Consider the following 15811-nt stretch of genomic DNA (forward strand, 5'->3'; position numbering starts at 1 on the left):
TTCCCTGACACCCATGGCTCCCCTTACCTATCTGGAATCGTTACACTCCCACGCTTTGAGTCTCTTTCCCTGGGCAATGAATAGTTAATGATCTGTGCTGTCACGCCGTATGGCTGCATAAAAATCACATCCCATGGAGAGAAAGAGAGAGAGAAAGAGAGGGGGACAAACCCACAAACACACACAAACATACACGAACACCCCTCGCAGCTGGTGTTGAAAGTGAGATGGCCTTGTGGGGAGTGGAGGTTCTCATACTGTTTTTCCATTGTCCTGATATGATAACCCCATCACACATTGCACATGCTTGCTCTCTCTCTCTCTCTCTCTCTCTCTCTCTCTCTCTCTCTCTCTCTCTCTCTCTCTCTCTCTCTCTCTCACCCCCACACACACACAGCAAGGGAGAAAAAGCAAGTTAAAAGCCAAATAATCCTTGTGTGAGGAGGTGAGAGGCCATGAATAATGACGACTGAGGAAAGGGATACTACTGTCAGTGGGGCAGCTTTTGCTCCAGCTGTGTGTTTTATATATGTCATGGCATTTTCCTCCCAGCTCCTGAAAGCTGGAGACACATGAAAGGGCCAAAGGAGAGCCGTGAGGTTGCCTGGGGGCAGAGGAGCTGTCAGGTGGCTGCCAGGTGAATAAACTGACACAAAAATACAGTAAGTGAGTGGAGGGAGGTAGAACAGGGAGTTTTGGGCATAAATGATTTGATCAAAGTACCCACAAAAAGATGCCCTTTCCTCCCTTTTTTTGAGATGCTGTAAAACGCTTCGCCCTTTCCCTATACACAATATAAAATGCAATGTTCTTGTGGTATCTCTTGTCTAAAGTTTAGTGTAAGTAACTCCACAAGTCTTACCTGAGCAGCTGAATTCGTGTTTCTGTACCTCTGCCACATTTAGTCCTCTGAGCTCAGAAGGGGCAGTGCACTGGGTGAATAGACCAATTGTAGGCCTTTGTCTGAGCCACTGGGCCAACCATGCCAGGTGACAGTCACAGTTCAGATTGTTGGAGTGGAGACGGCTGTTAAAAGAGAGAAACAATTGGATGCATTACAATATGTATACATTATTTGCTATCTAAAATACCACCAGCTGAGGACACAAATAGCATTAAAAGTGTATTCTTTTTTCGAGAACTCATCACATCCAATCCCTGTGGCAAAACACACTAAATGATACGCTACGTGGATGATTGTAAATGGCACATTCGAAAAAAGGAAGAACACTAAAGAGGATTTTTCTAAACCCAATACTCCAAACACGGCATTCCTTGGAATGCTGTGCCTGTCCAGAATAACTCTGTTCTGTGGTGCGGTGGAGCATGTATGCTAACTTGCAAACCCGTGTGCACAGACACATAGTGCACACATAAACAGAAAAGCCATTTAATATAACCCCACCAGGAGTGAGGAAGCCCAAAAAGCCACCACAAGAGCAGTGGAGTCACGGCTCTGAGAGTTTTAGCAGGCATAATTGTTTTAATTTGTACATAATTTCAGATTTAGTAATCACATACAATGCACAATAGGCTTCTGGGGCTATATTCATTTATCTGGGCCAGTTGTTGTGTGTGTTTAGATAGAGGGGATAATGGCCCCTGGCACTGCTACACACCCTTCTGTGGTGCTCTGTGGTTATGGCTGCTCCCCAACACTCCCTGGAATGACAGAACGCATCTACTCCCATAAAGATTATATGGGACTTCAGCACTTTCTCTGTGACTGCATGCATGTGGAATATAGTTTTATTTGACCTCCAGGGAGGTAGAGAGCATTGTGGTGGGACAGGTGTGACTTACAAGGTTCGTAGCTTGGGCATGTGGTTGAAGCTGGAGACGGGGATGCTGCTGATGTTGTTGTTGTTCAGCGTTCTGTGAAAAGAGTGAACAAAGTCGCATCGTCAGCACAGAGGAGGAATTTTTACATCTATACTTCAAAAACAGTTTTGTTGCGGCCGTCCTCTTCCGTTCCATCATTTTAAATCCACCCCTCTCTCTGTCTCTTTTCTCTGTCTCTCTTTGTCGCATCCCACTGGGAATATAACACCTCATTCCACGCAGATGGGAAGCCCTCACGCCTCCCACGCACACATACAGTCGTGCATGCAAATATACACACATGCATGCACATACAAGCAAGATCACAAGCGCCCCAACTTGTAGTTTGAGAAATATACAATACACACACATGCACACACCACTGAACCATCGGTGAAGGCATCAGCTGCAGCGAGAGAATCAGGTCATTTCAATCAGCCTAATAACCCTCGACCATATTTCAAGCTGCTCCCCCTTTTAACACAACCTGTCCTCCTCCCCCATAAAACCTATAGATACAGACCCCACCAAAACAATCCCCCCCAACCCGTCTTACACCATTATGACAAACCTATCATTACAGCAATCCATCCACGCCATGAAAGCAGCCTTTAATGTTTGTTTTTTTGTCTCCCCACCCCCTAAAAAACCCACAAACACACATGCACAACACAGTCTATCACCATAAAAATAAAAAGGCTGTCAATGTGCCTTTGTCCCCTGGCCTGCACTTCTAAGTCTACATTGTTTCAGGTGGAGAGCTCTAACAGAGGCCTGTGATTATGATTTTTGACAAGGGATGATTAATTGAATGTTTAAAAACTGCATAACATGGTCACCACTGCGCCCAGAGTGGAATGCTCACATGAATGGGATTTTTGATCAAGATGGTTGGAACTCCCTTGTCAGATGGCCTGCCCAGGGCTGGGTAGGGTGGAGGATGGAGGTGGAGGAGTAGGTGGGAGTGGGGGTGGAGGGGGCGGGGGCAGGGTTGGGGGTGGTGTTAATGTGATGGAGGGGAACGCTGCTGTTAACTGTGTGGAACAATGAGTTAATGGAGCTTGATGCAGGCCCCCTCATTAGGCCCACTGGGGGTATTTTGGCATACCTAGGCCGGACTAATTAAAAGTCTGCAATGTGTATATATTGGTTATGATTATCAGCAGGGCAAAATAATGTCTTCATTTAACTAAGTGCTTTATTGGAATGATACAATATGGGACTGGATGAACAGCATCACTTGAAATACTTACAGCACTTCCAAGCCTCTGAGAGCTCTGAAGGCTCCATCCTCAATGCAGCTGATGTGGTTTTTATCTAGCTGGCTGCAGAGCACATGGGAGAAAGAGAAGCTTTGTTACACAAGACACATACACAATCTGTCTGTCTCCCTGTAGAGTAGTTGTAATCATTGATACAGTAAGTAGTACACTGATGGACTATGGTAAATCAATACATGCTTTAGTCATCGCAGCTCATGTAACCCCCAAGAAGTGAAGCAAAGGAGGACTTCACTGATTGTTTATCTGTGTCGATACGCCTCATAAATCTATGTGTCCATGTGTGGATGTGCATGTCATCTGGTGACGGTGTAAATCACAGTTGCTACAAGCCATCTTTGGGGAGGTGCTTGTGTGTGTGAGGTAGTTAGTCTACTCAATCAGAGTCAATCCACTGAACATGCACACACACACACACACACACACACACACACACACACACACACACACACACACACACACACACACACACACACACACACACACACACACACACCAATTTGCACATAATGTTTTACTCTTAGCGAGGGCCATTAACTGAGCCACATAAAGAAAAAAAATATGTTAACATGATGGAATTATACTGAATGGAGCACACTCATCTGCTGTTCACTTACAGTAGCTTTTAGTGTGATTTTTTCCGCTCGGGACAATCCTGATTCACTCTTTACTGACTTAGTATAGCTGATTTCAACTAGCAGAACATCACAAGCTAAAAGCCAATTAATCAATTAAGTTAAAAATCACTTATTCTAGCTTTTCCAATGTGAATATTTTCAGATTGTCTTAGACTTCTATAAACTGTCTTTTGGACTGTCAGTCAAAACAATACATTTTAAGACATCATGGGCTCTGGGAACTTATGATGGGCTTTTTTTTTTATTCTACAGACCAATCAATAAATAATGAAAATAATCGTTAGTTGCAGCGCTAAGTACATCCATCCATGCTGGAAGGGGTGAGGTACTCACAGGTTTTTGATGTCTGTAGCTCCTCTAAATGCTTTTCTGGGGATGGACTGGATGAAGTTCTCACTCAGATCTCTGTGGAGACAATAAGTCGGCATAAGTTACACATAACTTTCCCTTGAATATGAATTGGTTTGGTTGGTTTGGTTGAACAGGGTGTGTGCTCTTTAAAAAAAAGTGCAATACAACTTTTTTGGGAAACAATATTAACACAATTTCCTCTGTAAATGTTTGACTTCCAGTGTTTAAAGCATGCTTTTCAACCAGCAGAATTCACACTCTATTCAGTGTCACTCCCTCTTTTACCATACTCATCGGTGCAGAACAGAAAGCTAAAGGCAATTTCTTTTTTCTATCCAATGAGTGCCAAAACCCTGAGGTGTGGTACTGCATGGAGAGCTCTACTCACAATGGAGTGATTATTTTATAATGGCTGTATTATTCAGTGTTCATTCATGCTATAATTTGTTCTCTGTGCCTTGACCGCGCTCTGGTGTGAGGTGCCCAACTCACTGCCGGCACACAGACCGAACAAACAGGCAGCAGGGCAGCGACCAATGAGGGGTCCTCGCTGATCCTGTGGGGTGGATTCATTAGGACGATGTGGCACAAAGAGCATTACCTTTTACTATTGTGAGTAGAGACTATGTGTGTGTGTGTGTGTGTGTGTGTGTGTGTGTGTGTGTGTGTGTCCAGCTCCTAACGGTGGGTACAAATTAGGCATTTGAAAATTGCATGTGTGTGGAAAGTAAGAGAGGGGAGGGTCAAAGAGGAAAGAAGGGTAGGAGAGTGAGTGAAACACAAGTAGCCATAGTTTTAATTAGCAGTCTTTTGTCTGTCGTTTAAATGGTGAGCTAACCTCATTCAGAAAGGCTCTGCCCCTCTTTTACACACACTACACAGGGAAACTGTAGGGCCCTGCCAGAGAGGCCTGTCTTGAAACAAACACACACACACACACACACACACACACACACACACACACACACACACACACACACACACACACACACACACACACACACACACACACACACACACACACACACACACACACACACACACACACACACAGAGGGCTCCCATAGCTCTGACAGACGTAAACAGAGTACTTATGGTTGCTCATAGAGAGACTCAAGCACAACACCACAATCTATAAAACTACACAGCACAACTGTTCTGCATGAGACTGATGACTTCTACTCTTTTGTTTTGTATACAGCGCACACACACAATCCAAACATTATAACATATCACAATATAAAACAACTTAAATGAGTGGCCAAGACTCCCGCAACACATCGTCTAATGTCCCCGTTGGGTCATCCTTTCCAGAATTTTCCACGGAATGAATATTACACATACACTGTTTAAACGGGATACAAAAGAGCGGAGCAAAACACACCACAGTGGTTGTGTTGTGCAATCTATCTAATGAATGGCTGGTTGTGCCTTTATGGTGCAGCAGAAATTAAAACAGCGCTCTGCAGGCCAAATAAATGAATGGAATTTGTGTGTTTGATTTTTTGTTGTTTTAATATATGAAATCCAAGGCAACTGTTGAACTTTTACCAAAATAAAATTAGGCATTTCGCATGAACATGCATAGTTCAATATTTCTTATGGATGTGAATGCATGCGCACAGTAAAAGTCCTATAAAGATCAAGCTGTATGTTTGCAGCTGATTGTGACTTGTTGGGTCTTGCCCCATCTTTACAGTTTCACTCCATTAGGAAATGGCTGTGTATTTATCATGACATGACACTACATGGGAATGGCCATAAAATGATCACCTTTATACCTTGGATAAACTAACAAAGAAGCTGTCTAATTATCTTTACTGCATCACATTTCAACAGTACAGACAACAGCTTTATCCGGCTATTATTCTCAACTTACAAAAAAATGCGACGTGCATATACAGATGTGCAAATGAAAAACACACGTCGTAGCTGGCTTGTGTTCAAAGAGAACATAAATATTCCATCTAATTTTATCATCTGTGGTTTTATGGAGTTTTATTTCCTCTGCAGATCTGCTAGGCATCTGCTTTCACATAGATATTCAGGTAACACAGTTAGCAGGCAATTTAGGCAATTACACAACAATAATCTATCTATTCTGTCAGTCTGCCATATATTGCAGAATCATGTCCCAAACATCAAACCACCTTCATGTCTCCTAAGTAGCAAGCATGGGAGCCAGAACAGTTGTGTTCCCTCCAGCTCCTTTGTTGTTCTCTTGGCAAAACAGCCTAAGTGCAGAGTTGAAAGCTGAGTCAGTCTGGCACCCGGGCTATATTGGTGCCTCTTATCAAGGCGGCTCATTGCGAGAGGAATGCTTTTGGTCTACCTGGCCCTGCACTCTATCTGATGGCTAATTAATTCTCTCACCTTCCTGCAACAAACACACGGCGATGTCGTAGTGCCCTACTGCAGACACACTGTTAATGACTTCTCCCCCTGGACATATGAGAAGAGCGCGGTATGTGTTTTCTGTGTGTGTCTGAATGTGTGTGTTCGCTCCCGGGTTACAATAAGAAATGATCACAGATTGCTGTGATGGGACAGCATTGTTGGAGTGCCAGAGGCTAGTGCAAGGAGAGGACGAAAGACAGAGAGATGGCAACAGACATGAGAAGCTGGAAAGCAAGACGAGGCAGGAAGGCTCTGACAATATGAATACAATGCCATGTGTGTAAGTAGTAAAAATGAAAGCTTCGGGTGGAATCCGCACACTAAAATCCCCATAATCCAATTAGCACGCTATAACACGATTGGCTGGAGTGATCTATATGCTCCCACTTATGGTGCTGTTTGATTGGATTAGATGCTGAGGTCGTGGGAGGTCGCTTTCTAACTGTAGGTCTGTTCTGGGACAATGTGTGCCCAAAAAAAGCCCCATGACAACCCTAAATGATGCGATCTATCGTGCCAGAAAGTCTGCTTTTCTCTCATTTACTTATATTGCCTTTCTCCCTCTGCCTGCTTCTTTCTCTCCTCTGTCACATATAACAGAATAATCACAGTGGTCATGGTTTGGAGTCTGTAGTCTTCTGTGTCCTATAAGGATTTATCGACGCATTCAACTCCTACGGGAGCCAGAGCAATATTAAATTTAGCAACGCTACATTTCTGCATTTACACATTCTTAAAACGGCAAACAGGACATTTCTGTGGGAGACCATGCTGTATTTTACATAGTCTGTGGTTGCCCCTCACTGGTATTTTCTAAGCTCAGCCCCGACTGCGTTGGCTCTGAGATATTTTACATTTCTGATTAGTTTGGAAGCAGATTTCCAGGGAAGCACTGAACCCTTCAAAACAGACACGATTATGTGAGAACAGTCACCGCAAAGAGGGATATTGGCCACCATGGTCTCCATCACTAAGTCATGCCAGTAAATCTAATGTTACAGCCCTTCAGCAAATACCACCAGAGTGCATCACTTGAGAAGCAGCCCAAACATAGTCAACAACCAAACTGGCATTGAGAAATAACACTTTACTTACTTATTGTCTTCTGTTTCTCCATTAAATCATTGTCAGGCCAACACACACTTTCTAAAATGTGAGTTGAATGTTGCTTCAGGCTTAACTAACCTCAGGGTCATCAGATTGTGAAGTACTGCAGGAGCAGAGAGCAGACACAGTGAAGTATCAGAAGCAGGGGCACAGGTCCTAACCACTCCACTTGCACAGCTCTGTTAAGGGTAAAGGGATTCATGAAAACCTTCAGAGCCATGCCACACTCTCCACTGCTCAGACTCTTTCCATTTACTCATTACAATGCTATGAAGACTATCCCAAGGCATGGCTGCAGCCTCCAGCCCCAGTCCAGGCCCCCAGGCATATCACAGAGTGCTGTAATAATGTCAGACCTGCAACTTTTTTGTTTCCTTATTTCCTGCACACAGCATGCCCACCAGTCCTTTTTCATTACAGGTGTGTGAACCAATGCCTGAGTAAGCGAGAGTGTGGCAAAGTCAGTGTTCAAATTGCTTAGACCTGGTATAGATTTACCTTAATGCACTACATACCTCGAAGCGGGCAGTTAGTTCATAAATGTAGCCTGGCTCTCTTTAGGTGACGTTGCTCACAGTTCATTCCCATTGTAGCCCTAATGATGAGGTAACACACATGTTTTCAGGTGTGTACTTGCTGTGTGAACTACAGCCCCCTAAAACGCTGCGGTCAGGATTTTTAAGGTTTCACTTGTACAAACAATGGTATCGTTTAGTTGGTGTAAAGTGCTCTGACAATAAACTCAGCTACTGATATGCCTATTTACAAGAAGCCCTGCAGTCTATATCTGGGATAATTAGCAATGTTATCAGACATAGCTCAAGGCGCCTGGTCTGGAGATTAGCCGCATGTTGAAGGTAATGTCTGTTTCCTGTCTGATTCACATCATTAACCTCTGATCTCTATCTCAGTAGGCTACACTGCACTAATACTGTACACAACTCTCTTCTGAATGACACAAATACCTACTGTGGCTGCCCAAACGATGAGATGTTAATCCCACCAATCAAAAAAGCAGCGTAAAGAGATGTTTTTTAGACGCCTATGATAATGACACTTTTAATTATTTAATCTTTTATTTCTGACAGCAAAAGGAGTTTCTAGGAATGCTGCAATGGCTCAGCCACCTTTAGAGCAGACAGCTTTTTCTGGTTAAAACCCTCAGGGCTTCAGGCTCCACAGTTTGGTACTCTGTGGATAAGTAATATACAACTTCTAATGAATACATGAAAACACGATTATGGACACAGGCGCACACATGCCTACATGCGAACACTAACAATTGCCTCTTTCTTGTCCTAAAGATTTCATAACCTCTGCCTCCATAGTTAGTTGACAACAGTGGTTGACACAGTGGATCATAAATTAGACGGGATGTTCTGAAGTTCTGACATCTTGGTTTTAGAGGTTTCTCTGAGGGGAAATACCATTTAAGGATTTATGTGAAAGTCTCTCCTTCATGGACCCCCTTCACACTTAGCGTTCTCTGTTACCACTTTCTTTCTCCTTCTCTTTGTCTTTCTTTGCACTTTTCTGGTAAACTAACTCTGGTATTAGTCAACTTTTTCCTCTCTCTAGCTAAACTAAGGCAGATTTGTTCTTCAAAATACTCATGTGAGTAAAGTGAATAAATGTTAATTCAAAAATGTAAACTGCATGAAGTGGGAAAACAGTATTTTCAAAATAATGGTATTTCTGCAGGATATAGCATACAACTGCTGGTGAATGTAGAATACTTAAGAGAGATAATTTTGAGAGATGATTTTGGATGATTTTTTGAATGATTTTATAGCGTTTTTGCATTTCAAAAGCAAAGATAATTACCTCAAAGTGCTGGATAGAAATCTCTCAACATGTAAATTACACTTTATCCTCAGTAGTCCAAGTTGTACTGTTACTGCTTTCACAGCTTCTCACCCCTATTTCATTCCTCTGTCTCTTCAGTCCATCTCTGATTATATTGTACGTTTACACATTTAGAGATCATTATACAGTCAAGCTAAGAAAACATTTTATCAATGTCTTGAAAGAGTAGAATCATATCCAGTGAAAAAGGCTTGATCTCAGCTCCATGTGTGCCTGATTTGATTTCATACTGATAAATAACTGCTGATCCTGAAAAGAGGCGCCTGTATGGTGCTTGTATATGTACCAGCGTTAAGTGCATTTATTTTAGTGTGTGTATTTAAAACAGTGTTTGTTTTCTTGATTCCTTGACTCGATTGCATGATAAGAAAATGTTTATTCCTGCCAAATGCTCTTAATTTCATTCTTCCATTAAAAGACGGAGAAAAAGACAGAAAGACAGAAGGGGAACGTGTCTGATTACTTACTCATTAAGAGAGTTAATGAGGTGTGTGAGGGCTGTTAAAAGAATGGCAGTGTGCTGCCACTAACTGCTAACTACTTTCTTCCTCCCTGCACAGTTAAACCCACAAGTAGACACACACATAAACAACCACACACATAAACATTGGGCTTTCAGAATGAAGTGGCTGAACCTGGAAATATATCAACAGATGGAGCATAAGGAGCAATACATTCAAATAAACAAACCAAACATGCACAAATTGTTTGTGTCTGTCCACATCCACATTTTGTCTTAATCTGTGTCAGAGCAATGGCTCATATTAGTACTCTTTTATGGTACAGTAAGCAGCAGTGCTCCTGAAATTAAAATGTGCTAAGGAAAGAGAAAACACTGAACAGTTTAGACTTGAGACTTGGAGTCGAGTCAGACTTGAAATGAACAAGTTTATAGGTTTTGACTGGGACTCTCAAAAGACTTGATTTGACTTAAGACTTTGGCTTTATAAAATCCCAGAACAATAAAATAAATAAATAAAGAAGACAGCAACAGGCAGGCTTTGCATACTCATGAACCTTGAATATTTAATTAATTAGACGAAATTAGGCCTCATCTACGTAAAAAAAACAAACAAACATTGTTTTAACCAACATTTGAAAGCAAAATGTTCAAATGTCATGTCATTAAAAAAACTGGAGTTACCTTTTAACACATGTGACTTGACTAAAAGACACTTGGCTTGACTATAATCTAAACTCAAGACTGCTCAGTGATGTGATACCAGTAGGTAGGAGCAGGTAAGGAAGTGGTTAGTTAATGATCGGACCTAGAGTAGAAATGGAGCCATTAGCCCTGTCACTGGAGGAGGTACAGCTGATGCAGCCAATCGAGGGGAGGCTGCAACAACCCATAAGAAAGCATGGCAGAAAAAAGGAGTCAGAACCTAGATGTTATTCCTTGATTAAGGCCATGTCTGAGCTTTAAAAAGGTCTTGAGTCATAAAGGCCCACTCGAAAGGGAAAAAAAAACTAGCTATGTTAACAGGCTGCATTTATGTGTAGACCTATCTTTGGTCGAGGTTCAGAGAACAGTAGAAGACAAGGAACTCGCAGTGTCAGGCAGATGAAAAAAGAGGGAAGGTGTTAAGAGTGGGGGATAACATAAAGAGAATGAGGTGAGAAGGAGTATGGATTGAGGCTGCAGGGCCTTTGGGTGCTTGCCAAAACACAGGCATGTATGTGTGTGTGTGTGTGTGTGTGTGGCCCGGAGAGAGTGACTGAGTGTTTCTATGTGCGGTCAAGAGTATCTGCGCCTTCCTTCTCACCCTCATGCCCCTTCTCATCCTTCTCTCTCCACACCTTCACATTATGCTTTTCTTTCTCGCTCAAATAAATGATAAACATGACTCCTAGCTGTGTCTTCCTTCACTTTCTCTCTCTCCTTTCTACCCTGAATGATTTGTACCTCCATGCAGCAATCTGGACAAGGGAGCCAGACACCATCACCACCACTATCATCATCATCATCATGATTACCGTTATCATCCAAAGGTCAAAATACAGTCTTAAAAATAAAATCCTTCATTCATGTTCACACAAATTATCATGCACAGAGGCACAGATATAGGACATGCAGAGTGTGTAAGGTGTTTCTCTAGTCCCTTTGTGGCAGAGATGAGAGCTGGATAGAGCACAGTGGGAGGAGGACTTGATAAGCGGGGAAGGAGAAACTGCTGCTTTTATAAAGGGAGGAATAAACAGGCTGCTTTAGGAATACTCTTACACAAACACCAAAGAGAGAATGTCTCTCTGTATCCCTTCTAGGCCTAAATATAGGCTCTACAAAGAATCCTAATGAAAAACAAACACTGCACTAATACCAAATGCAGCATAATTCAATAGCATCTTCTTCTCTGTAGATGTTTTTTTCTTTTGAAAGCTAATGTCAACACAAGTGCACAAAAACTAGTATAAACAGCCAGGGAAAATGAATGAGTAGCTGCATGTCACTCAAATATAGTCTCTCTTTCCTCTGCTGTGTCGCTTTCTTTATTTATTCATATGTACTTCAGGAAATAAGTCAGAGAGCAGCATTATCTCATTTCCAACGGGCCACACGGACTGTCACAGCAGAGCCCTCATTTATATATTTAACCCTCTAATGTTTTACACTTCTATATGTGCTGAAAGAGGAAAAAGGAGGCCGTGTGGACGCATATGGAGAGGGTTTGTGATTTATTCTGATGTTGAAAAATACAGCTAGCATAACACCCTCTGCCTCTCTTCCTTTTCTCTCGCTCTCATACAAACACACACACACACACACACACACACACACACACACACACACACACACACACACACACACACACACACACACACACACACACACACACACACACATTATAGACATATCCACGCTGTCTCTTTTCTATGGGACCTAAAGGGGATTTCATGGATGGACTCCACTCTAATCATCTACAGCTCACCAACCAATGAGAAACACACAGCGCTCCCAGACTGGAACACTCAACGACCACCAAGAGAAAACACAATGTCAGTGGAACTTATCAAGCCCACATGAGGGCTGACACACACACACACACACACACACACACGCACGCACGCACGCACACACACACACACACACACAGAGAGAATCAAGACATAGCTAGTTTAACTGTTGCCCACATCTCTTCTTTCACTGTAAGTGATTCATGATGTCTATCTGTGTTTGTAGGCTTAAAAATCCCATATGAGCGCAAGCATTTCGGCTGTTTGCTTTGCTGCCACCCGTGAAGCAAATGAAAGAGTTAACATGGCGAAAAAATATGGAGAAAATCTATCCTTTCTCCCAGCTCTCGATTCACCCTAATTTCCCCCTACCATTATGTCTACTTGTGTTTCTGAGTGTGTCCAAGCCTTTCACTGGCAGTCAAGCTGAGTGATGGAGTAGGGCTGAGTGGCATCGATCATGACAAACGCTTACAGGCGCTTCATCAACTGACGGCGGGGTGTACCATAGCGCCGATTTGCACAGGGACACAGCCAAACCCCGTCCATCCATCATGCTGTCTACCTGCTGGACAATAGAATAAAAGTGTGAGAAGAACAGAGATGAAAAGAGGGAGGGTGAGGGCAAACATACCTCTCAACAGGTCCATTATCACTGCCATTACCTATCCCTACATTAGCCAGCAGGCACACAGCAAGCCAGAAATAATGATCTCCATCTCTGAGAATAGCCTGGAAATCATTTTGCTGGATTGGACTGATGTTTTACACTGAGTTGGGACAGGAGTAAAAAGGAAGGAGACAGCCATTTAGAAAGACAACAAAGCCAATATGTGTGGCTGCTCAAACTCTAGCACACACATGCACACTGTGTGGTCTTACTAAAGTAGTTAAAGATGCCTCTTTGTGAACGGCTGGCTACCTAGAAAGTGGAAAACTGATCCTGAAGATCGGATGGCAGCTTTTCCTGGAAGAGCTGGTCTGAGGTCAGTGTTATTGAGCCGCTAGGATGACAGATCCACCACACCTAACCACAGGCGGCTGATACCAGATCACAGGACTGTCACAAAGACACACATAGTCAGGAGCTATTTCAATCAACATGTAAACTGAACACACTTCAAGACACTTAATTGAGTCCATGCAGTTCGTAGAGGTGCAGAGTTGCAATGAGAAACAGAGGGAAAAAGAGAGTAAAAAAACAAAAAAACATGAAACATAGGGAGATTTGATGACTGCTGACCAAAATGCACCCCTGCATCGATCATCCTCTTATTTCCTCTGCCTTCCTCTCTCTGAGGAACTCGTACACGGCCTCTTATATTCTCTAGACTCACTGTAATCTAGAGTGAAACCTCCGGGTCATTACTTCAAGCTTTTACAGTCGCTGTCACACATGGAAAGTATCAGTGGAGAGGAGAGGGAAGCCAGAGGGAAGGTGAGCAGAGTAGCTACCTTTCTATCGTGCCTACTCTCTGTCCAAATCCCTCTGAAAGCTAAACGCAAAAACAGCCCAAAGGTACCTGCCTAGAAATACACAGTCAAGGACATCTACTCTAAATACAGGGAACTCATTGGAAGGAAAACATGTCTGATTTCCCTTTAACTCATCTTGTTAAAGTTGGATATACAATTACTTCTCTAAACTTTTAACCAGTTTCTCTGTAGTTTTCCTTTTACATTTTCTGGATGTGCATTGACATGAATAGACAGTACAGAGTACATACAGTATATGCATCATTTTGCTGTGGGTAAAATAAGGTCACATTGCACTGAGTGGGATATTTAGTTGTCCCACAGCACAGAAGAGAGAGGTGAAGTGATGGAGAAATAAAGGCTGCAGGCCCTTCCCTCGGTTACCCTGCTTACCATGATGTATGAGGCAGGTGCATTGTGGCTGACGTCAAGACAACAATTCATCCCGGGCATGTATCACCTTATCTTTAACAGGACACACTCACATGCACACAAACACACCCTCCGAGGCATGCTCGCACATACATATAGTGCTTTCGCTCCCACACACACACACATGTTATCTTAATGCAGCAAGATAGCAATGTAATCAGCAATAATTCAGGCATCTCGTCCCCGTATCTCTGCACTCAGTGCTACACAAATTGCACAATATAGGTGAGTACTGGTTAGCCGGAGACAAGAGCAGCTGCTGCACACACCACTTTGTGACAAACAGAAGGTGGAATTAGACTTCTGTGTCACTGTAGCCTATACAGAAGCCTTGCCATGGTTTCTTTTGGTGTAGGAATTGATTCACAGCCAAGTGTCGACCTGTTGACAGCACTACCGCAACACTGTCTGAATATGTCATACACTATCAGGCTATATTGTGCTTTATTTATACTGCCTGAAGAAACTTTTCACATTCTTTCATTTACTTGGGGATATAGAAGAATGATAGGAAAGTTTGCCTTGATACTATTGCCTTGTAATCATCAATAGCAATGTTACCATGTTTCCAGTTTTTAAGTGACTTTGGGGACCCCAGTAACTATTTTCATTATCAATGAATGATTAATTGATTACAAAACATGTTATTTAACATGTTTCACAGCTTAAGCTGACATTTTCAAACTGCTTGTTTTGTTTGGAAATTAACATTGCTACATTTTTTTCAGCTAGGAACATGTACAGTGGATAGAAAAAAACCTGGATGATAATTAAAGAGTTGGCCTTAGATTTTTTTATTTATCCTGTGTGCTCATGAGTATTTAGGGACTTTGTGTGTGTGTGTGTGTGTGTGTGTGTGTGTGTGTGTGTGTGTGTGTGTATGTGTGAACAGGTTTGAGGAGGCAACGTTTCCTTCCTGTGAGGCTGTGACAGGTGTGTTTACATGTCAGGGGTCAGTAAAGACATTCATGAAGCGATGAATAAATAACTACAAGGTCTCTGAGACTATGGAAATCTTCTCATGAATATTAAATGAGGCTGTCAGGAAGGCAAACGGCTATACTCACTCTGGTGTCAGTGGTTACAGACCAACAACACACAAACTTTAAAACATATAGAATGAATCCATTTGTTTTCTTTTTTAAATGGTTTATTTTTATGTTTAATGCTGTCTTTCTTGTTGATGTTTATCTTAAATTATATCAGTATGCTTAGAATAAATGTGTCTTTTTCAATGATTAATCTTTGGTTGCAATAATGTACACATCCACATATGTGGTCTGTTTTCTTTCAGGTCATTTTATTTAATGAATGCAACTTTTTGTTTTGATGCCCTTTTGTACTGATGCTGACTTTTGTGTGGGCTATAGCAGCTACAGTTTCATTGAGTAAACTGGGACTTTAAGTAAAAAACAATGCAGTAAAAGTGAATCAAAGCCCCTGGGCTTTCATTTTCTGCAACTTTTTCTCTTTCTATCAGCGCCTAAT

General features: G+C 42.3%; 1 protein-coding gene across 4 annotated transcripts in view; it reads right to left on the reverse strand.

Moving 5' to 3' along the window:
• Positions 1–15811, reverse strand: part of slit1a (slit homolog 1a (Drosophila)) — an 86620-nt gene that overhangs the window by 33146 nt on the left and 37663 nt on the right. For all 4 annotated transcript variants that reach the window (XM_039783213.1, XM_039783211.1, XM_039783210.1 and 1 more), the window contains exons 5-8: positions 4073–4144; positions 3075–3146; positions 1804–1875; positions 863–1026 (exon numbers count right to left, since the gene is read on the reverse strand). In XM_039783213.1, the coding sequence (XP_039639147.1) occupies positions 863–1026; positions 1804–1875; positions 3075–3146; positions 4073–4144 (380 nt within the window). The remainder of the gene's footprint in view (positions 1–862; positions 1027–1803; positions 1876–3074; positions 3147–4072; positions 4145–15811) is intronic.

This window comes from Perca fluviatilis, chromosome 19 (assembly GCF_010015445.1).
Source record: "Perca fluviatilis chromosome 19, GENO_Pfluv_1.0, whole genome shotgun sequence".
Lineage (NCBI taxonomy): Eukaryota > Metazoa > Chordata > Actinopteri > Perciformes > Percidae > Perca > Perca fluviatilis.